Raw genomic sequence first — 24,976 nt, 5'->3', positions numbered from 1 at the left:
AAACAAATGCTGAGAATTTTTGATTGATAATCTCCTAGGCAAAATGAATCTTGGTAGTGCCTATAATGACATAGTGGAAACCTTCAATTCTTTTTCTGAGGGAGGCATTGTGCCTTATATTCAAATAATATTTTGACAGTCTGTAATTCAGAATTAGCCAATAACTAGAAGGTATAACTTTTTGAAGATCAAAACACATAGATTCATGGGAAACTGATTCCAGTTTATAATATCTGACTCTTCCATGTAGACCATGTCTGTCATATGTCTGTCATAGCCTTTACCTTCTAATTAATTCTTCTTAAATCACTGTCCCAATGCGCTGCCCTGACTTCTTCTATAAACCTGCATAAGTTAACTAGAACTCCAGTTAAAGGGTTGTGAGAAGTCTGCATTATCCATCAATCTCTAAATGTATAAATGTACATTACATATTTGGACTTTAGTAATGGAAAATTGGATTCACCCATTAAACCTTTATTTTTAGTGACATTTGAAAAACAGTTGTCTTTTCCTATAGCAATATTTTAAAAAATATTTTCTCTAAGGAGAACAAATATATTTCTCAAAAGAAAATAAATCAACAGGTACACCAATCTTAGGGTCTTTGATATGTGTTACTCTTGATGCAATATCTTTTTAAAATAGACTTTATTTTTTAGAGAATTTTTAGGTTCAGAGTAAAATTGAGCAAAAGGTACAGAAGTTTCCCTCTACCCCAAACATGCATAGCCTCTGCCATTATCACCATCCCCCACCAGAGTGGTACAATTTTTACAGTTGATGAAACTACACTGACACATAATTATCACCCCAAATCCAAAGCTTACATTATGGTTCACTCTTGATGTTGTGTATTCTATGGGTTTGGACAAATTTATTATGACATATATCCACCATTATAGTATCATACAGAGGAGTTTCTCTGCCCTAAAAAATCCTCTGTACTCCACCTATTTATCTACACACCCACTCCCTGACCCATGGCAATCACTGATATTTTTATTGTCTTCACAGTTTTACCTTTTCCAACATGTTATATGTTTGAATCATACAATACGTAACCTTTTCAGATTAGCTTCTTTCATTTAGTAATGTGCATGTTTGTTTCCTCCTTGTCTTTTCATGGCTTGATAGCTCATTTCTTTTTAGCACTGAATAATATTCCATTATTTGAATGTACGACAGTTTGTCCATTCACCTACTGAAGGACATCTTTGTTGCTTCCAAGTTTCAGCATTATGAATAAAGTTGCTATAAACATTTGTGTGCAAGTTTTTGTGTGGACATAAATTTTCAGCTCATTTGGGTAAATACTAAGGAGTGTGATTGATGGAGCACATGATAAAAGTATGTTTAGTTTTGTAAGAAACTGCTTACTTGTCTTCCAAAGTGGCTATACTATTTTGCACTCCCACTAGCAATGAATGAGAATTTCTGTTGCTCTGTCATCACCACTTTCTGGTGTTGTCAATGTTTTGGATTTTGGCCACTCTATTAGGTGTGTATTGGTATCTCGTTGTTTTAATTTGTATTTCCTTGATGACATATGAAGCGAAGTATCTTCTTATATGCTTATTTGCCCATCTGTATATCTTCTTTGGTGGGGATATGTTAAGTTCTTTGGCTCATTTTATTAGTTGGGTTGTTTGTTCTATTGTTGAGTTTTAAGAGGTTTTGTATATTTTGGATAACAGTACTCTATCAGATGTGTCTGTATCTATTACAAAAGTTTTCTCCAAGTCAGTGACTTGTCTTTTCATTCTCTTGACTTTGTCTTCCACAGAACAAAAATTTTTAATTTTAATGAAGTCCAGTTTATCAATTCTTTCTTTCACAGATTGTATCTTTGATGTTACACCTACAAAGTCATTGCCAAAGCCAACATCGTCTAGATTTTCTCCAGTGTTATCTTCTATGAGTTTTACAGTGTTGGGCTTTACATTTAAGTTAGTGATCCACTTTGAATAAATTTTTATGAAGGGTGTAAAGTCAGCGTCTACATTCATTTTTCTTTTTTTGCATGTGGATGTCTATTCTAGCATTATTTGTTGAAAAGACCATCTTTGCTCCATTGTATTACCTTTGCTCCTTTTTCAAAAATCAGTTGACTAAATATATGAGGGTCTATTTCTGGGCTTTCTATTCTATTCTACCGATATATTTGTCTATACTTTCTCCAATACCATTTTGTACACTGTCTTGATTACTATAGCTTTATAGTATGCCTTGAGGTCAGGTAATATCGGTCCTCCAACTTTGTTCTTCTCCTTCAATACTGTGTTGGCTATTCTGGGTCTTTTGCCTTTCCATATAAACTCTAGAATCAGTTTGTCAATATCCACAAAATAAGTTGCTGAAATTTTTATTAAGATTGCATTGAATCTAGAGATTAAGTTGAAAAGAACTGACATTGTGACAATATTGAGTCTTCCTATCCACGAGCGTGAAATATCTCTCCATTTATTTACTTCTTTGATTTCTTCATCAGTGTTTTGTAGTTTTCCTCATATAGATCTTATAAATTTTTTGATAGATTTATACCTAAGCATTTCATTTTTTAGATGCTAATGTAGATGGTATTGTGTTTTTAATTTCAAATTCCACATGTTCATTGGAAACATGTTATATAGGAAAGCAATTGACTTTTGTGTATTAACCTTATATTCTGGAACCCTGCTATAATTACTTATTAGTTCCAGGAAAGTTTTTTTCCCTTCTGATTTTCTATGTAGACAATCATGACATGCAAGCAAAGGAGGCACTTAGTTTTTTCTTCCCAATCTGTGTACTTATTATTTCCTTTTTTGGTCTTATTGCATTAGCTGGGACTTCCAGTACAAAACAGAAAAGGAGTGGTGAGAAGGGACATCATTTGGGGAAGGTGTGGGATAACTTAAGTTTTACTCTAGAACAGTTCTATCCAAAAGAAATATAATATGACCCTTATATATAATTTAAAAAGTAAAAATAGTAGGTAATGTTAATTTTAAGAATATATTTAATTTAACCCAATGTATCCAAATAATAATGATATAAAATATATTAATGAGATAGTGTATATTCTTTTTACTTTCATACTGTCTTTGAAAGTCAGTAACTTATTTTTACAGTACATCTCAATTTAGATATTACATTTGTATCAGAAATGCATTTTCATCTGTGCAAATTAAGTCAATCTCCTAACTCTTGTGTCAATGTGGTATTATTAATATTGAATTCAAAGCAGTATTGCATAAATTGAAAAGCAACTCTAAATTTTTATATGTATAACAAAGCATTCCTCAAATTTGTCTTGTAGATTTTGCAGCATATTTTCATAATGCTGTTCATTAAAATTAAAACCTTCTGCATATTCATGTTAGAAAATGTTTAAAATTATTTTTACTGATTTGTATTGTCTAAAGTTTTAATGTCAACATAAACACCTGTACCTGTATCCCAAGTCAGAAATAAGCTTTTCCTTTCCTTGGAGCTTTGAATTTAGCTGGTTCATAGGCAGTGTGGTAGCAGTGAGAGAACATAAATTACATCACCACGTTTTTTGTACTTTGAATATTGAATATCTGCCAAGCATTTCTTTTGTTTCAAACAATTTTGTAAAACTATCCTAATATTTAACCAATGAGCATTGGCAAAAAATAGAAGATCATTAAATAATCTTCTATTTCTTTTAGTAGTTTCATAAGCTGGGGATAATTCATACGATTTGCATATATACACTATACAATTTTAATAACTGTTGCTAACATATTTTGCACAGCTTGCTTCAGAAAAGAAGAATAAATAAAATTTGAGTATGGATCACACACTGAAATGTTGCAATAAGGGAAACATCAGCGTCTTGTTCTTAAATTTCATTAAATATCTGGAGCATCAACCATCATAATAAAAACTTTTCATATCTAGCTAAAGTACTTCTTTAACAGATATGAGATTAAAAATTATCTGCACCCAAGTTCAGTATTTTAGGCCTCAAATTGACAACATTCTCTGTAAATACTGAAGTCCTGATCTGTTTTGAGAAGGAGGCACTCAGAAAACTTCAGCGCTGTAGAGACTGCTGAGCCCAGAGCCCTGGATGGAGAATGCGCCTGGCCTCGGAAACCTTTAACCACACTGCCCAGGTCTCGGTCGCTAGTGGTCAACGCGCGTCTGGACAGGAGGGAACTTTCGGACACTCCCCGAAGACCCAGGGCGCCCCTAGAGACAGGGCGTTGGAACCTCGGACAGAGTGGAGGGAGGCACACACTGTGAGAGCTGGGGGTGGCGTCAATAGTGCCCTGAAAGCTCCGTTCTCGGGTCCCCTGAGCTACAGGACAAAGACTCGGAGGAGGAATGCGAGCGCGTCCCAGCCGCTCCTGCAGCCGCGCGGGGCGCGAGTCAGGGCCGGGATGCCAGCAGCTCTCCCCGGAAGTATGGACCAAGCCGCGAGCGGCGGCGCAGCAGGACGGAGACCCAAGACCCGCGGGGCGCCGGCAGCCTGGCCCCGAGCATCCCCGGCCGACGGCCCCAAACCCGACCGCCCAGCTGCACCGCGCTCCCGTTCACAAACTTGCTTCGCATTGGCCAAGTTACGAGTGTGGAGCTTCCCTGGGTCTCCGTGAAAGCGTCCCTGCTCCTCCCTTGGGCTGGTCCAGGCTTAGCTGGAATCCAGGTACTAGCCCATGGCCCACAGTTTCTCTGAGTCTCCGGCCGGGACTCGGCGCCCGGCGCTCACGCTAACATATCCACGCACTAACACACCCAGAGGGAGGGAGGGACGGAGGGAGGGAGAGAGGGAGAATTGTTAGTGATGGTAGCGGAGAGTGTTGGTTTCGTAAAGTAAGAAAAAAAAAAAAGGTATATATATTATGCATATATCAGTTTAGACAATGTGTGGGATTATTTCACAACGGTACCTCTCCGATGTGAAAATAACCATTCATCTGCAGATCTATTGAACCAAATAAAATTTAAGATTTGCACTTAGTTATTTCAATGAGTGAAAAGAAAGTGTGTAGTAAGGGACGCTAAAGAAAGTTAGCTCAGTGTATTTAATTTTAGTTACTTTTTATTTTAACCTCTCTGTATGGTAGGGGGCGCGCTGAGACCGTCCAATGAAAGTCTTAGACGCATGTTTCATTATTGATTCATATACTGGTATGATATGAAATAATACAGTACACTTGGCTTTCAAATGACTAGATAAAAGTTCAGTTAGTCCCACATCTGATTCCCCTTTAAACTACCTGTCAGGGGCTTCCCTGGTGGCGCAGTGGTTGAGAATCTGCCCCCTAATGCAGGGGACACGGGTTCGAGCCCTGGTCTGGGAAGATCCCACATGCCACGGAGCAACTAGGCCCGTGAGCCACAACTACTGAGCCTGCGCGTCTGGAGCCTGTGCTCCGCAACAAGAGAGGCCGCGACAGTGAGAGGCCTGCGCACCGCGATGAAGAGTGGCCCCCGCTCGCCGCAACTAGAGAGAGTCCTCGCACAGAAACGAAGACCCAACACAGCCAAAAATAAATAAATAAATAAATTAATTAATTAATTAAAAAAAAACAAAACCAAAAACTACCTGTCAGTCATAATAAGTTACTCCTACTAAAGAAAAGCATCTCTAAGTTCTTTGGCTTTAACCATTGTGCTCAGAGGTATAAAATAGACTTATTCTAAAGCCAAGCCACTTGTGTTCCATGAATTAGCTAACTATATGAGCAACAGACTGTTGAATGTAATCTCATAATTTATCTTGAATTTTGCCACTGAGTTAGTAGGAGGAGTACTAGTGCAGAGGAATCTATCTTTAAAGACTTTGGTACTAAATTTACATGACACGTACAAAACACGTGGTCCTTAAACCCTTTCTTTCTATCTCATGGGATATGTGGATAAAATGCTTGAAAACACTTTTTGCTTATAAATGGTACAAATGAACTATAACAATGTATGTTCTCCTTCAGAAGTGTTCCAACTTCCTTTTTCTAAGGTAATGGAGAGTTGCTGTTTTGTTGAGCAAAGAGAAAAATCACTACAGGATTATATATACAATATTTTGTATTTATAATCACAATTAGCTTCTACTTTTAAATAACAAAACTGTAGTGGAAAATTATTATTTTTCCAAAAATAACTTCAAACTGGGACTTCCCTGGTGGTCCAGTGTTTAAGACTTTGCCTTCCAATGCAAGGGGTGCAGGTTCAACCCCTGGTCGGGGTGTTAAGATCACACATGCCTCACAGCCAAAAAACCAAAACATAAAACAAAAGCAATATTGTAACAAATTCAATAAAGACATTAAAAGTGTTCCACATCAAAAAAAAATCTTTAGAAAAAATAACTTCAAACTGATGAGTATTTATGGCTGTAGCTTGTGAATCATATAAAATGATAATTTATGATGATATGTGAAAGGTGACCAAGTGTTTGGTGCTTCAAAAAACTTTAAATGCTAAATGAAATTGATGTTTACATATAACACTTTTTCTGACCTTCAGTTTCTTCATTTTAAAACATTGCCACTAGGCCAATCTTTCCTCAACTCCACAATTCTCAGGCTACAATTTTGAGTTATGGTTATTATATTTCATTTATTTATCTGAAGATATTATGCTATCTGAATAATACAAGGGTATTCAAATGTTTAATGTACATTAAATAGTGATATTAACACAAGATAGATATAGCAGTTTAGGAAAGAGTGAGGTGAGGATGGATGAAGAGGAAAAAAATATGTTCAATTTTAGATTAGGTGTTTGAGTAGCCTCATTGAAGAAGTGTAAGCAGGTTGGATACATTGATACAGAGTTTTGGAAAGAGGACTGGATTTGAGGTATGGATTTAAGGTTTAAATTCAATGAGAGTAGCTGAAACTCCATATGTAAATAAAATTATTTAAGAAGAGCTTAGTGGGAGAAGAAAAGGCTGATTAACCAAATTCGTTCTTTTGGAGAAACATGCAGACTAAAATTTTATTAGATTCATGGTAGATTAGAAACAGTTTTGTATCATCTGTGATAGATGCTCAATACATTTTTAAAGGAGAATGTTCGTACTTAGTCTTTTAAAAAAACATTATCCTCTCAATCCCATTTGAAATTTAAGTTTCTAATCGTTTTTAGTCTTGTCTTTAAACAGGTAATTGTGTTCCAAGGAAAAGGGATGTCTAAAGCCAAGTACAGATGGTAGAGCTCACATGGATAAAGACACACGAGAGCAATAGTTGTGTGTTTCTGGTAAAGCATTTTTTCACAACATTCAAAAATGCCACTCTTTTAACTGATATTCAGAGCAGGCTAAGTGTTGTGCTTAACGATTGTATTATTGGCTGATGGGGTGTAAGAGGCCCATACAAAGAAAATTATCTTTCAGGGGAAGAAATACAGCAAACACAATGGCCAAGGTTATGGCCTATAATTTTAGACAATTGAATTTGAGTCTGGTCAAGATACAGGCCAGTGGTGAATTAGTATAGCAGTATGTTGTTCAACATCTCAAAAACTCAATTCTTATTCTGTAAAGTGATGATGGCAAGAGGAAACTTTATTGGAATGTTGTGAGGATTACATGAAACAACCCAAGAAAAGCATTCACCCTAGTCAGTGCTTGATATATAGTAATTCCCCGAAAGTATAGAAAGTGTTAGTCATCATTAATCACCACCATTTCATTTGTTTTATGTACTAATTGTTTATAACCATAGTAGAAGAATTTTCTTGTTCTCAGTATTGATGAGGCATCCAGTATTTGTGTGTTAAAAAAAAAAAGGAAAGAAATCTCTTTCAATAGGTATATTCCTTATTTCCTTTTTCCCCCTAATCTTACTGCATTGGTAGGATTCCAGTACAATGTTGAGAGGTAGTGGTTACCACAAGTGTTGTCTTATTTTAGTGGTAAGATTCCTAAAGTTGTATTATTATATATATTTTGTATAAGTTTTTGGTAGGTATAATACAATTTATAAGCTTGATAACTTGACTACATGTCAGAGAAGGTTTGAATTATTACAAGAGATATAAGTTTGAATTTAAAATTTACAAAATTTAAAGTTACAAAAAATGTAATTTATTTTGAACATATGTAAATAAGTTATATTGAGATCCTAGTCCAGATTCTGGGCTGAAGGCAAGAACTGATTCTTCATAACTTGCTCACTGTGACTGGCACCTAGTAGATGCTCATCAGATGTTAGATGATGTCTGTATGACTATAGCTATAAAAGCCATTATACATTTCAACTTGACAGTTCTCAGCCAACAAGTCAGACATTTTTGATAAAGATAAGATGATACAGATTGGTCACTTGCATTACTAATATGGTTGGATTGGTTCTGTTTCCTATAAAAGAGAGTTTTTAAGTTACTTGTATTTACCATGTATTTGGACCAATTGAGTGGGCATGAGATGTATATGAGCTTGCCTATTTTTCTGCCTATCCTAAAAGAGAATGTAGTTTCTACAGTTTCAGAAAGATATTCACACATACTATGAGTTTCAAACTGTAACTTCTGGTCTCATCACATATTCTGACAGTTCATTTCCTGGATGAGTAAAACCTGCAAGACACAAAAGTTCTTAATAGCCTTTGGTTGTCATGTACACAAAACTTCAGTGCGTTTGTGTGTGTGTGTGTGTGTGTGTGACTAATTGTACTTTTTTTTTTTTAACATCTTTATTGGAGTATAATTGCTTGACAATGGTGCGTTAGTTTCTGCTTTATAACAAAGTGAATCAGTTATACATATACATATGTTCCCATATCTCTTCCCTCTTGCATCTCCCTCCCTCCCACCCTCCCTATCCCACCCCTCTAGGTGGTCACAAAGCACCGAGCTGATCTCCCTGTGCTATGCAGTTGCTTCCCACTAGCTATCTATTTTACGTTTGGTAGTGTATATATGTCCATGCCACTCTCTCAGTTTGTCACAGCTTACCCTTCTCCCTCCCCATATCCTCAAGTCCATTCTCTAGTAGGTCTGTGTCTTTATTCCCATCTTACCACTAGGTTCTTCATGACCTTTTTTTTTTTTTCCCTTAGATTCCATATATATGTGTTAGCATATGGTATTTGTTTTTCTCTTTCTGACTTACTTCACTCTGTATGACAGACTCTCAGTCCATCCACCTCACTACAAATAACTCAATTTCGTTTCTTTTTATGGCTGCACATTATTCCATTGTATATATGTGCCACATCTTCTTTATCCATTCATCCAATGATGGACACTTAAGTTGCTTCCATGTCCTGGCTATTGTAAATAGTGCTGCAATGAACATTTTGGTACATGACTCTTTTTGAATTATGGTTTTCTCAGGGTATATGCCTAGTAGTGGGATTGCTGGGTCGTATGGTAGTTCTATTTTTAGTTTTTTAAGGAACCTCCATACTGTTCTCCATAGTGGCTGTATCAATTTACATTCCCACCAACAGTGCAAGAGGGTTCCCTTTTCTCCACACCCTCTCCAGCATTTATTGTTTGCAGATTTTTTGATGATGGCCATTCTGACTGGTGTGAGGTGATACCTCAATGTAGTTTTTTTTTTTTTTTTACATTGAATAACATGACCTAGAGCTATCTGAAAGCCTAAAGAAATCTCAAGTGAAAACAATGCTTGCAAAATTCTCTGGTTCTTTTTCTGCAGGCTAAAACATGTCTACTAAATCAGTTCCAAGTACATCGGATCACACCATTACGCAGCAGATTGGTAATATTAGTCATGGCATTCTGTTTGTAGGCCTGTTGCCTTTGGGAACACACATGGAAGTCGTTATATAGTTACTTGTATCAAAAATTCTTGAGACTGTATTATTCCTCCTAAATTACCTGGTGGCCATAACCTTGCCTTGACCATCTGCCTTCTGCCATGGTGCCCCTGGAGAGCATTTTGCCACATATTTGTTGAAAGAGTGAACTCAATAGTCCTTGCTGATATACAGTAGAATTGGGTCTGGAATTTTGGTAAACATGGATAAAGATTTCTCTCACTTAAAATTCTTTTTTCTTAGGTCTTCTCATTTTCAAAATAACATGTTTTACTGAGATGCCAAGCAGTATATAGATTGTAAATGTCCAATGATTAAGATGCGGCCTTTACCCCAAAGGTGCTTAGGGGAGGACACAGGTGAATTGACAATAATGCAACGATGTGCCCTTTGCCACCATCCTTGACTTCAGTGTTTCCCTGTACTATCTATGTCTTTTGGGGGTTTTGCCCTGCCTCTGTAACTAAGCCACCATTTAATTGAGTAAATAGTTGAAAGCATTTCAATAATGAAAAAAAAATTGTATCATCCATGATAAGATGCATAATCTCTTTTTTTCTATGCAGTTTTTTTAAAAAAATTATTTTGGGTTCCTCTTACCAAAATCCCTTAAGACATATAATGATCAATAATATTATAGCTGTTTTGCAGAAATCTTTGAGTAATTCATAATGAATCTAGTTTCAAAATTTCTTCCAATGATGTGATTTATTGGTTTTACTAGAGAAGTTGTTTGAATGTCTTTTCTTCATTTGTTACACATATGGACCAAAACAATTAAAATTTTAAGCTTTATCTAGCTAGATAAATTCTCAGAATTATGTTACACTGTGTTGATATGTGAAGCTATTTTACTTACTTTGATTTTATTGAACTTAGTAAATTTAGATGGAAAATAAGTTACACTCTAGCAGAATAAAAATGTTTATCTTACCTGAGTTGTCTGCTAAATTAAAGGCAAATATTGAAAAATGAATGCTTTTACATTTCTCTTTATTATTAAACATGATGAATGTAAAAGTAAAGGTGAATACTAAAGATATGTATTTTCTTTTTCTTCAACCAGTTGCATTCTTATTTTTCCCTGCCCCAGGCTCATTATCCTTGTAAATAAGGAAATTTAACTCTTGATTCTCTTTTCTCTTGAATCTTTATAATTTTCTTTATATAAAACGATTTGGTCTTCTTTCTCCATTTTTATTGAAAGTGGTATCTTACCACTATCATAATAACCAACCCAATTTCCCCGCTGTTAGAAGAGACACCAATGTGCATGCCATCACATGAAAGTATTCATCCTGAGGATATCATGCAGTCACTACTTTATTGCCAAGCATCAAACTAGAATATTAAACTAGAATATTTTCATATGCATATTTTGTCAGAAACCAGAAGGCCCAAGGATTCCAGTTTATTACCTATTAAAAAAAAACCCAATTTCTATCTTAAGTAAATAAATATTATGGGAAGTATAAGTATTTATGTTGGGGACCCTGCCCTCAAAAAGACAAGCAGTTTCATTTTTTTCTTGATCTTGTGTTTTCCTTCCTGATGATTTGTGTCATAACAGCAATTTTGAATTTGTAGGGTCTATTGTTTACAAAACACTTAATAGCTAAAATTATACTTAACTTTTTGATGCAATAAAATCGTAAAATTATAAATCTGCTAAATGAACTAAAGATTCCTTCCACCTATGCTTTTTATGTGCTGCTATTTATTCCTAGTGTTTACTGTCAATGTCTTTTAGCCTAATTGCAATGAGATAGACTACAAACCATAGAGAGCCATGGGGCATCTCAGAAAGAGAATGTCAGAAAAGACTCACAGGGTTTGAGGTTTGGTTAGGTAATTTTGTTTTGAATTTAGTACTATTTTATTCAAGTTGTTATAATGTATTACTAACATTTGATGATCAAACTGTCCCCAGTTTGGCCAGTGGGGATTCTTTCAAGCTGACTTCTCTGTCCTTTTAATGTGTTGTCATCTTTCTTTGAGCACATTCTTGCTTTCTGGCGAAAAAAAAAAATTCTGGGCTCATTTTGTAGTTTTTCTGGTAAAGATGTAGAATCATCTGTTTTTTCAAGGATCCATGTTTGTTTGTTTTTAAATACATAATGGTGTTTTTAAACCAAGAACTGGGCATTCTGCCTACTCATTGCTGTTGAGCTGTCCTTTAGAAGTTGCAAGCCTTCAAAATAGTTCCAAAATAGTTATATCAGACAGATTCTGACAGTGCAATCATCTAGGTAGAAAATTTATAATATCACTGACTTTGTAATAGCACTGACAGACCCTCACCTTTTAGCTATTTTAACACATTCAGGGATCAGAAATGCACATCTATATTATTCTCATTGTACATTGGAGAGTTTTTCTTATGTTAATTGGAAGTCTCCTCATTACCACTTCTATCCTTTTGATCTCTACTACGTGGTCCTCATTCAGTTTCTAAAGTAAAAAGTACTTCATTTCCCATCATGCCTTCTTTAACAATTCATATTTTTGTTAAGACGTGAGTTTATGTTTGTGCGTCTATTATACATATGGAATTATCTGCTAGCAAAATTTTTCCTTGTTCATGGGATAAAATTACATGTGAAATATATGAATTTTGTGGTGTTCAGAAAGGAAAACTGACTTTTAAGTGCTCTAGCATCTAAAATATATCTGAAATCTAATATTCCAGTATAGTCTTTTTTCCTATTAAATTACTTCAACATTAAATCTCTATATTGTATCATCCAATTTTTGTGTATAAAATCTGTCTTTTCTGAATCATTGAGTGTGAAAACATCTTGTCAACAAAACCAGGAGTTCCATGTGGGCAGTAGTAAAATGTGTGTTTCAATGGAAAACTTTTTGTGTCAAAAACACTATGTTCAATAGTAATAGGCTCTGAAATGTTTATTGATTGATTCATAGTGATCGGTTTGGCTATAGTTTTAGATTGATACTGTTTATTGATTAGTTTTAAACTGCAAGTTAATACAAGCTGAGAATGATTAGGAGACCTGATTTCTCTTGCATTTATTAGCTGTGGTACCTTCTCAGGCTGAGTTCGAGTATAATGAGGATAATGTCCTTATCTTGTAACTAAGGTTGTGAGTCTGCATGTTGCCAGGTAACACTCCATCTCTGAAAGCATTTTGTAAACTTCAAGTTCTAGATAAATATTAGGAGATGGTCAGGGAATCACTAATTGGTAAGATCTAGTTGTTCTATATAAATGGAAAAGAAAACCTTGATAGCATGTCTCCTGCTATTCGTGGCTAACAGCTGTGAGCTGTTAGCCATCAGTACTCCCAAAAGTTAGGGGAATGAGTATTCTGCCCTAAAAGGGATATTTCTATAAATTCTTGGGACAATAATTGTCATGGTTTTAGGCTGAAAGTGTGGAAATTATTTATTATAAATTCCACCTTTTATCTAGGTAAGTCACAAGTGAGTCACAGGTAAGTCCTGAGTGTGAGAGGGCTTTCTCTATCACAAAATTTGGCTGCTGTACTTCATTTTAATGACAACAAAGGTAACTTTTTGTTTGCATTATGCTTAGAAAAGTCTTATAATTTGCTCTGTTGCTCTAGGATTAAAATTCTGACTATTTTGAAAAATAAAATTATTTTATAAATAATTACAGCAATTCAGAAATAGTTTACCCCAGTTTGGAGGAATTTAAAAAGCTGGAAAGCAAAGATTATAAGGAACCTGACCATGAAACACCTGGGATGATGGTCAGGCATATAGGTACAGATTGATGACGGTGATTGGTTGTCTGTCTCTTCTGCTAGATTGTGAGTTCTTTCAGAGCATGGGACATACCTTATTCATCTTTCACCAATCAGAGCATTAGAGTAAATGAGGTAAGTGCCAGGAGAGATGCATGTACAAAGTGCTATGGGAATATGGAAGTGAAGTTTGATTCAGCCTCATGAGAAGTCAAAGAGGTTTTATAGGAGTGATGATTCCTGGGCAAAATTGACTGTTGAAATTTCCCAGGTGGAAAAATCTCAGCAGAACAACAAGAGAGATTCACAGTATTACTGGTCAAACAGGTGTTAATTTGGAAAGACACAATGTCAGGAGACTATGTCATATGTTTGTGGAATAGTTAGTACTGAGGTACCACTTTTCTTAACAAGACCTGGGCATAAAATTTTTTGAGTCCTTTGCTTTCTTGGCTTTGTCCTTGAACACAGAGCCACCTGCCAGCTGAAGCCAGAAGGCTGTTTTCAGTCAGTACACTCCTGAGTTATTTCAGCAGGCAGCCGTGCCTTTTCAGAGAACTAGGTTGCCAAGATGTGGGTGGGTGTGCAAACAGTGTGGAGGGGGGACCAGATGTATGCCAACCAAGTCAGTTCCCCAGAGCTGGATGGTGATGTCAGCAGAAAGGTCTGTCTCAATGAATGAGTAGACAGGCGATGACCAGTGCATATATTTAAAGCCTGACACAAGTTACTATATTCACTATTTCCCTACATTGATCCAAACTGGCTCTACACTTGTACATCTGTGAGCCTTTCACACCATATGTCCCGATGTTCCATTTTAACCTAGTTTTTAGGTACTAATATCAGGCAGTAGGAACAAGCAAAGTCAAGTTTTATTTGGAGAAGAGCCTCCAGAGGTATTTAGAAATTCATAAAAGAGGAGAGTATACAGTTTCCTATTTAGGATAATGTTGAGCAGGACTTGAAGTTTTTTGCAAGTACAGTTAATGCTGTTTTCCTTTGACTGAACTGAATTGAATTTTAATGCGGTGAGTATCCTCCTGGTGCCCAGCCCAGCCCAAGTGGTGTTACAGGAGGCACCCAAGTAGTCATGATTCAGGAGGAAAATGAGCTTATCCCAGGGAATAATGGCGAATGAATTGGGAGCATATTACAATTAAAGCTAAGGTTATGTCCATTGGGAACATCCAGTGCCTTTCACTGCCTGGGTACTTATTCATGGATGCTGCCACGAAAGAAATGAACCAATCAGGACTGCCTTAAAATTCCCCTCAGCTTGACCAAAGTTTAGATAGACTTCTTCCTGCCTGTAGGTCCTGACCTTCCTTTCCTTAGAGCATTTACTTTAAGAAACTCATAATTCTTTCTTTGCCCTTTTGAGATATAAATCTTTTTTAAAAAAACCTCTTGCCAGTTTTACAACCCAGGACTTCCTTTCTCAAAGACCTGGAAGCCTTCTCTTTGAAACGTGATCATCAAGGCCAATAGCGCCCCTATCTCCCAGTTTCTGTGGGAAGGTAGGAGCCTCACTTCAGTGGCCAAGAAGAAAGAGGTGGGTCCAAACTGGACCCTTGCCAGAGATTCTGTGCTCCTCTTGAGTTTCTGTAGGATTAGAAGATAGTGACGTGATCAGGAAAATGGAGGATATGTTCCTAATAGAAATTATTGTGGAAGTGTAATTCTTATAGACTTGCTTTTTTTTGCACACAATTTTCATATGCAGGGATAAATAAACCAAGTCAAGAGGTGTTCTCTAGACTTGCCAGACAGATGATGTAAAATGGGAAGCTGAATCCATTTCTTATTCTCAATCCAATGTGTTTTCTTCTCACTCACATTTCTTGTTTTGAAAAGGAAGAAAATAAGAAACTGCTGGAGAAAAGGCTAGAGAGAAGGATATTGAAATCATCCCAGTTAAGAAACCCAGGTTATCAGGACTTCAGTGATTCGAAGAGGAAGGGAGATATTTGAGAAATGGAGTAAGAAAGAGGAATCCGGATTTAGCAGTGTATTAGATAAAAAGTAAAACTGACAAAATAGCCAGCACTTGTTGGGTTTAGGAGGTGAGAAAGATAATAAGTATCCTCCAAAACACAAGAATATATATAGAATATATGTGATGTATAAGTTGTCTGCCTTGGGGATTTATTACAAATTGTTGGTGTTGGTTAAAAAATGGACAAAAGTGATCTATAGGCAATTTGAGATACAATGCTTGCTGGTTAGAGAATATGTGGAGATGGAAAAAGAAAAAAAAAAAAAAAGCACAAAACCAACAACAGCAACCAAAACAAAACAAAGAAAATGTAGGATTGACAAATTAAATGTCCTAGAGAATAAATGCTCATCAAAAATAATTGGAGAACCAAGAAAAGAAACAATGGAATTTGTACCCAAGAAAACCAAACAAAAAAGCCAAAAAGCTGCCGATGAATACATAGGTAGTTAATTTGTACTGACCAGAAGCCAATCTGAGATAATAGTGCTCATCTTTTGCAGGCAGCCAAGAGGATCACCAGAGCGACTGAAGGTCTCTAAGATTGCCAGCATGAACTAATGCATTACATTATTTTGCCATTTCTCTGGAAGGGAAAAAAGGCTACAGAAAGAGTCACATTTGTGTTGAAGAGAAGGGACAGAGAAAATGTAGACCATGGCAATGATGCTCAGAGAGGAAAAGCTTTAAAAGTCCATTACCTTACAGGGCCCTGGGGTAACAGAAGGACGCAGAGTATCTGCAGGATGAGTAATGCAGAATCAGAACGAATGAAAGGGGAAGTCACAGAAGACAGTATATTTTCAGAGGCAGTCTATGGTAATAATTAAAAGATTATTAATCAGGCATATGTATAGTCAAGCACATGTATAATCAAAAAATACATAGCATTTGGACGTTGGATACTGGAAGAGACTCAGTTCTGGTGGAAATGTGAACTGTGCTGCCCACCTGCTGAGCTGTGTGGCAGCATTAGTCACATTAAGAATAATTATATCTTAAAACAAATGTCTTATTCCTAGCTACTTAAGGTAGGTGGGTAGAGTTGGATAGGATTGAGAAATAGAAATAGAAGTGAACAAGTAAGTAAAATAAGGGGACTTTGCAGACTGATGACACTAGTGGGCCATGAACTGAGCACCGGGATAAACTTTTCAATGAGAATTTGAGAGCAATGTAAGACACAGTCAGTTCTGTGACATACAGTGCAGTAACTTTCCAGGCAAACAAACTACACTGACTCCAAACCACTCCGATATATGTGGATATTTTCCATTCCCTGGGATTCAATAGGTCTCTTCTTAGCCCACTAACCTCTAGGGCTTCTCCAAGTATATAAGTGACAACATCGTTTAGATGGTCTTTGGTAGTATTGTAAGGCAGTATCTGCCTGTCTCCATAGTTACACTCCAAACAGATTAATCTTTATAGATCTGATGTCAAGACAGTGAAATTACTGGAACTTTTTGGCAGCACTTAATGGCAGAGCTCAGTAAGTAGGTTTTCGCTATTTCATGGGAGAGAAAAGAATAAAGGCAAAACTAATATCATATAACATGCATAAGAAAAATGATGATCTTTTTGTGCCTACCGGCCAAGAACTGACAAGATTAAAGAGAAAAGCATAAACATAACACATGTTTTAGATTAATTATAAAGGTAAAAATCAGAGCATGTCTCATGACTTTCTGGTTTGGATAATGGATGATATTTCCAGAATTATTTTCTTTAAAGATTGTCTAACCAATAGTCTCCTGTTATTCTAATTCAAGACTTCTTCAGCGCTGATTTTTGAGGTGCCTAGTATGAATGAAGAGAACTTGATAATGTTTCTGGGTCAGTAATTTACTTTTTCGACAATGAATACTCCTTAAAATTATCCAAAGACATTTTTGACATAGTTCCAGATAAATCAGATGGATGAATTATAATGTGGTTGGAAAAAGTCTCCTAATATAATGGTGAACTTAAAAAGGAAATTTCAGATCAATGTGCATTATTTAGTCCCATTTTTGTAAAAATCTGTGTTTATGGGTTCTTAAAATTTTAGGAAGTATATAAAACAAAATGCAAAGAGTGGTTATATCTGGATAGTTTTTTGATTGTATATAATTTGTAATTTTTTCTTTAGTAAAATCTGGGTTATTTATATAATTTTTTTTAATTTAAAAATGTTAATATTTCCTTTTCATAAAATAAAAGGCAAGACATTTTATCCTATTTGTTTTGTGAGTGATGCTGTCTTACTATGATTTTATTTTCCTGGTTAGTAATGAGTACAAGCATATCGTTTCCTTTATGGCCATTTGTTTCTTATTTTAATTTTTATTTTTGGCTGCGTTGGGTCTTTGTTGCTGCGTGCAGGCTTTCTCTAGTTGTGGCGAGTGGGGACTACTCTTCATTGCGGTGCACAGGCTTCTCATTGTGGTGGCTTCTCATTTTGCAGAGCTCGGGCTCTAGAGCACAGGCTCAGTAGTTGTGGCGCATGGGCTTAGTTGCTCCATGGCATATGGGATCTTCCCGGACCAGGGCTCGAACCCGTGTCCCCTGCATTGGCAGGCGGATTCTTAACCACTGCGCCACCAGGGAAGTCCTTGTTTCTTTGTTTTTAATTTTGTGATGAACCTCTTCAAATATAACCCATTTCTCTATTGAGATTTCCCCTCCTTATTTGTAAGCTTATTTATATTTTCTCGACTTTAGATAGGCTCTTATACTATCTTTTGTACAATTTCCTTATACTGTCTTTTCAATTTATTTATTTTTAATTTTTAAAAAATGTGTTGTCAACAGAATTCACTTTTTTAGGCATACAGCTCTATGAGTTTTAAATATGTGTAGATTTTCATAACTACCACCACAATACAGAACAATTCTAACAACCCAATGAATTCCCATTTGCTGCCCTTTTGTATTCAGACTCTTCTCCCATCTCTGACCCTTGATAACAACTCATCTGTTTTCTGTACTCATATTTTTAGCTTTTCCAGAATGTCATATAAATGGAATCATCCTGTATGCCACTTTTTTGAGACTGTTTTTTTATTTGGCATAATACATTTAAGACTTATCAGTGTTGTGTATACCAATAGTTCATTCTTTTTTTTTATTGCTGAGTAGTATTCCACTGTATGGACCTAGTCACTAGTTGAAGGACATTTAGGTTGTTTCTGATTACTGGCGATTGCAAACAACGATCCTGTATTCATGCACAGGTTGTGTGAACATGTATTCAATTCTCTAAGATAAACAGAATTAGAATTGCTGGGTCATATAGTGAATGTGTGTTTAACTATTAAATAAACTCTTAAGTCTTTTGATGAAAAGAAGTTTATAAATATGAATTTTAGACTCTTTACAATTGTTTTGTTTTTCTGTGTCTTGTTTAATAAATTCTTTCCTTCCCTCAAGAGAAGAGGGATATCATGGAGAGTTTTCACCTACGTTATTATCTAAAATCTTTACAGCTTTTCCCTTCTCATTTAGATCTTTAAACCACCTGGAATTGAGGCACAAATATTCAGGGTCTTCATCTGTTTAAATACTCTGGCATAATAGTAGGCTAACATTTTGGTTTTATTTTTCAACTATTTCCCCTGTAACTGTAATGTTTCTTTCTAATGTTAAAACTATTTTAATGGGAAAACAAAGTCAAAACAAATTGGAATGAATTTCACAATATTATTGTCATCGAATTGAATTGAATGCAGAAATTCTTACACGTGGCTTGTTTTTTTTTTTCCTTTGGTTTTAGCATGAATGAAATGATAATAAATACAGATCTCAAAATATGCAGCAAAAGCATGATGTTTTCTATTTGCATTTTTCCCAAAAAAAATAGCATTAATAAAACATTAGACAAATAAGAAAATCATCAGGAATAGAAAAGTATGACTTGATTGAGATTTAAACCAAAACCATGCAATATCAAGTTGCTTTATCATTGCTCTTCAAAGAATTACCCTATATGAGCTTGGTTCAGTGTAATGGAATCTTTCCTAGTATATGCTATAGGTTTTTTTCACAAAACATTTTTCTGGCCTTATTCAGTGTATAAATAGGAAAATATTAATCTGAGGCTCTTTCCAGGAAACATTTTGAGAGCCATTTCTGATATCTTTCTACCTAAATCAAATAAAAGCCGTATTACCTTGAGCTTGCTTTTAGGATCTGTACTACTTCTCGAATATATCCTTCATAGATTGAGCCTTTTGACCCTCAATAATGACTTTATTCTGTGGATGACAGCTGCCAGAAACAAACAAACAATCAATCAAACAAAACCTCATAGACAGGAAGATCTGCTATCCCTGTAGGGATAGGTAGCAAAAATGACCTCCTCACCAAGAAATGCTGTGTGAGTTTAAATTGCCTTGGAGGATATTAGGACACAAGTTGGTAAAAAATGGTTTAGTTCTTAGTGTTCACTGGAAATGGATGCTCTGCCTTGGCCTCGCTGCTCTCTTTTCTGATTTTTCCTCTCTTCCCTTCCTGCACAATCAAGTTAAGCTAACAATGTTTAACTTTTTATTTTGAAATGTTAGTTTAAAATTTTAAGTCCAATTTATCAATGTTTTTCCTTTTATGGACCCTGCTTTTGGTGCTGCATCTAAGAAATCTTGGTCTAACCCAAGGTCTCAAATATATTTGTTTTGTAGACTATGGTTTATTTTTTGACTCTCTAATCTGTTCTATTGAGCTACTTTCATGCCAATACCATACTGTCTTGATTACAGTAGCTTTTGAAATTAGGTGTTTTAGTCCTCCAACTTAGTTCTTTTTCAAAGTTATTTTGGCTCGTTTAGGTTCTTTGAGTTTGCATATGAATTTTAGAATCAGTTTGTCAATTTCCACAAAAAAGCTTCCTGGGATTGTGATCCAGATTGCATTGAATCTACAGATCAATTTAAGTAAAGTAGACATCTTGAAAATATTTAATGGCACAATCCTGAACAAGGTATATCTCTCCATTTATTTAGGTCTTCTTTAATTTCTCTCAGCAATGGTTTCCAATTTTAAGTGTTCAGACATAATACAGGCTTTGAACATATTCTTTCAGATTTATCTCCAGGCATTTTATGTTTTTGGTGTTCCTATGAGTGATTTTGCTTTTTCAAAATTTCAATTTCTGATTGTCCATTTCTAGTTGATAGGGTCACAATAGATCTTCATATACATTGATCTTTATGTTTCATATTGATTTGGGGAGTTTTAAGGTGTTTGTTAACACACTTTCTTCTTTAATAGCAGTAACACTCAAATGCCAAAAAGAGTATTTCCTACTTTTGCCTAACTATTAAGGATTTTCTTTTTGTCTTTTGTTTTCAGCAACTTGAATGTGACATACCCGTGTGTGTGTGTGTGTGTGTGTGTGTGTATGTGTATGTGTGTGTGTTTGCATTTACTCTACTTTTTGTTCTCTGAGTTTCTTACATGTGTGGTTTAATGACTGTTGTTATTTCCAGACAACTCACACCTATTATTTCTTCAAATATTTCATATATCCTGTACTATCTCTCATCTCCTGAGAATTCAATTATATGTATGTTAAAACATTTGATATTTTCCTACAGTTCTTGATTGTTTCATTCTGTTTTGGTCAGTCTTTTTTAATCTTTGTATCTGAGTATGAGCTGTCTCTTTTGACCTGTCTTCAAGTTCACTCTTTCCTTGGCTTTGCTGATTCTACTGCTGAGCCCATTTCAGGCATCTTTCATCTCTCTTACTGTTTTAAGTTTTTGTTTTATTGATAGCATCTTCACTTGATTCATTCTTTTTTTTCCTTTTTATTGAAGTATAGTTGATTTATAATGTTGTGTTAGTTTTTGGTGTACAGCAAAGTGATTCAATTATATATATATATATATATATATATATATATATATATATATATATATGTTTTTTCAGATTCCTTTCCATTATAGGTTACTACAGATATTGACTATAGTTCCCTTATTGTTTATCTATTTTATATATAGTAGTGTGTATCTGTTAATCCCAAACTCCTAATTTATCCCTCCCCCCCATTCCTCTTTGGTGACCATAAATTTGTTTTCTATGTCTGTGAACCTGTTTCTATTTTGTAAATAAGATCATTTGTATCATTTTTTTAGATTCCACATAGAAGTGATATTGTATGGTATTTATCTTTGTCTTACTTCGCTTAGTATGATAATCTCTAGGTCCATCCATGTTGCTGCAAATGGCATTATTTCTTTCTTTTTATGGCTGAGTAATATTCCATTGTGTATATATATATATATATATATATATATATATATATATATATATACCACATCTTCTTTATCCATTCATCTGTCAATGGACTTTCAGGTTGCTTCCATGTCTTAACTATTGTAAGTAGTGCCACTGTGAACATTGGGGTGCATGTATCTTTTCTAATTAGAGTTTCCTCCAGATATATGCCCAGGAGTGGGATTGTCGGGTTATATGGTAACCCTATTTTTAGTTTTTTAAGAACCTCGCGTGATTCATTCTTTTTGTTCCATCTCTTTGCTGAAATTACCCATCTGATCTGGCATGTTATCTACCCTTTCTGTTAGAACATTTACCATATACGTAATAATTATTTAAATTCTTCAGATAATTCCAACATCTGTGCCTTATCTGAGTCTGGTCTGCTGATTAATTTTCTCTTGGCAAAGAACTAGTTTTCTTGCATTTTTTCCTATGTCATGTAGAATAGTGGAGTAAGGTAAATGTTTTGCTTGGAAATGGGCATATCTTTCTTTCTGCTAGGTATTTAGTGTGAGATTACATTAATCTAGTTGCACTGTGATTGACATTTCTTTTCACTACTCTTATTCTCAGTGCAGGGGACATTTGGCAGTATCTGGAGACATTTTTGTTGATCACAGCTGGGCAGTGCTCCTGGTGTCTAGTGAGCAGAGGTCAGAGACGCTGTTAACTATCCTTCGGTACTGAGTACAGCCACCACAGCAAAGGTTAATCTACCTCAAAATATCACTAATGTCAAAACTGAGAAACTGCCCTGGGAGTAGAGGGATTTTTATATTTGTTTATTTCTGCTCCCTTCCCCCAACAGCAATGGGTTTTCACCAGTTCCTTAAGGGCTATAGTTTTATTATCGTGGTTTGTTTGTTTTTTCTTCTAATCTTGCCCCCCACCTTAGATTAATGCTTTTGGTCCATAAAAGCAACTAAGGTGAGGATTCTGAGTGTTTCCTATCGTTCTGTAGCACCTGCTCCTCCAGAACTGTGCCACTGCAGGTGAAGAGTGCAGAAGACAAAGCTGGCAATAGTGATGGAACCCCTCCCCCTATCTAGAGCCTCCAGGGCTTCACGTTTTCTTGCCAGCCTGCATTCAGCCCCCACTAATTCATCACAGTTCTATCTGAATGTTTACCATGTTTGGCTGGCTGGGCCTCACATGAGCAAGTGGTGCCAGCCTGTCCAGGGTTTCCCTGCAGGCCCCTGTCTCTGGCTAGTTAGGTGTTATGCTTCCTCAGCTCACTACTGGGTTTAAGTACACTCATGAACTTGTAATTAGTCTGAATATATCTTTGTTGTGAGGATAAGGAGCAATATTCTTTCTAGTTCTCTAAATTCCCAAGCAAAACATGGAAATTACACCATACATTTTTGCAATAAAATTAACCATCAAGAAATATGTGTTTCTGAAACAGATAACCCACCTCAAATTTTTAAGCTTGTTTTTGACATTAAAACATTTCATATGACAACCTATCTCCTGCATTTTTTTTTCATCGTTTGTTTGAGTAAGTAAGTAAATTAATCCAAGCTTAATTTAAAATAATATTCTCTATGTAGAGAACAGATTTGTGGTTGCCAGGGGGGAGGGGGGGAGGGATGGACTAGGAGTTTGGGGTTAGTAGATGCAAAAGATTACATTTAGAATGGATAAACAACAAGGTCCTACTGCATAGCACAGGGAACTATATTCAATATCCTAGGATAAACCATAATGGGAAAGAATATAAAAAGAATGTATATATGTGTATAACTGAGTCACTTTGCTGTACAGCAGAAATTAACATTGTAAATCAACTATACTTCAATAAAAAATAAATTTAAAAAATTAAAAATAAAATGTCCTCTATGTTAAAATTTCACTCAATATTTATATCTACTTAAGAGAAATAATAAAATAAAAATATAGTTATGCCTTTGTTGTTGCTTCGACTTGTTTTTAAATTTTACAATGTGAAAATTGATCTATTAGTGTCTACCAAATCTGCCCTCTTATGCATTTCATGTATCACTTTTGAGACTGCACATATCACCATGCCTATAACTTAGGAGTAGCTTAAAACCTGATGGCTAGGGAAATGGCTCTTTTAGAAATGTGCAGAGTATCAGAAATTTCCCTATTTCTGTGGTTGAAAAAGAGGAGTAGTGTGGAAGTGGGGTACCCCATAACAGAGATGCCTATAAAAGTCATGAAACATTCTCTGGATAAGTTTCTTCTTTTTTCCTCTTCTCCCCTCTCCTTCTTCCCCCACGTCTTTTCTCCTTGTTTCACTTTTCCCGAAGACTTGACTGAAATATTTTGATCTTTTCTTCTTCATAATGAAAAGTAATTTCTTTCCACTTCTTTCATTATTTCAAAGTCATTAGTAATTCTTTTAAATGTATCTAAACATGAAATTGAAGGCTGTGTGGTGTTAATTATATTTGTTCAACTGAGGCCCCTTAAACCTGAGTTTCTCTGTGTGGGAAGAACTCACTGACAGAAGGGGAGAATGACGAATCACTGTGGGAAGGCTGAAACTTGTCTAAATCTATCAAAATGTCATGAACAAATTAAGGTTTAATTAAAAGCTAAAAAAAAAAAAATCACCTGATGTTGAATCCCAATTGTTTCAGAAAATAACTCTTTGCAATATTAGAATTTAGTATTTGAGTCTCTTTCTAATCCTTGTGTCACAAATTTGATTTTCAACTATAATGGATGCTTGCCTTTTTCAAAACTAGAATGCTGGAAGTATCTGACATTTCATCCCTAGAACTTTACTGTATTATTGAGCTCTAATGGAATTCTCTTGAGTCAACTGGTCAATAATAATTCACTGAATGTTCTCTGGGTAAGATTAGAGCACTTACAGCATGGTAGCCCTGCCATGAACGCTGTTTTCTCTCCTTCTGCCTCACTCTGTTCTCACACAAATTACAAAGTAGTAGGATGGAGAAACTAAAAGACCATAAGATGTTCATCAGACTGCAGATCTCAGCAGGGACCATGCATCATTATATTTGTATCAATAAAGTACTAAATAAAATGCTTTTAAAAATCCAAGAAGTACAAGAAGTGCCAAAAAAGGCAAACAAGTATAATATTTAGCAGTGTTCTTCATTTTACCAAAGGGATTGGGTTTTGTTTTTTTTTTAATATAAATTTATTTATTTATTTACTTTTGGCTGCATTGGGTCTTCGTTGCTGTGTGCGGGCTTTCTCTAGTTGCGGCGAGCGGGGGCTACTCTTCGTTGTGGTGCGCAGCTTCT

At 35.5% G+C, this 24,976-nt stretch overlaps 1 protein-coding gene across 1 annotated transcript; it reads left to right on the top strand.

Annotated features, from left to right (window-relative positions):
* The first annotated feature begins 3,385 nt into the window (after positions 1–3,385).
* On the top strand, positions 3,386–13,556 carry LOC309663370 (uncharacterized protein). Its single transcript, XM_082467362.1, has 2 exons — positions 3,386–4,657; positions 13,538–13,556. Exon 1 carries the CDS (start codon positions 4,089–4,091, stop codon positions 4,605–4,607), a length of 519 nt encoding a protein of 172 aa, XP_082323488.1. The 5' UTR covers positions 3,386–4,088; the 3' UTR covers positions 4,608–4,657; positions 13,538–13,556.
* The last annotated feature ends 11,420 nt before the right edge of the window (positions 13,557–24,976 follow it).

This window comes from Balaenoptera physalus, assembly GCF_965194825.1.
Source record: "Balaenoptera physalus genome assembly, chromosome: 6".
NCBI lineage: Eukaryota > Metazoa > Chordata > Mammalia > Artiodactyla > Balaenopteridae > Balaenoptera > Balaenoptera physalus.
The sequence above is the reverse complement of the archived record's forward strand: the minus strand, read 5'-3'. Positions and strand labels throughout refer to the sequence as shown.

Coding starts and splice junctions, on each gene's coding strand:
- LOC309663370 (XM_082467362.1), top strand. CDS start 4,089: ATGCGCCTGGCCTCGGAAACCTTTAACCACACTGCCCAGGTCTCGGTC.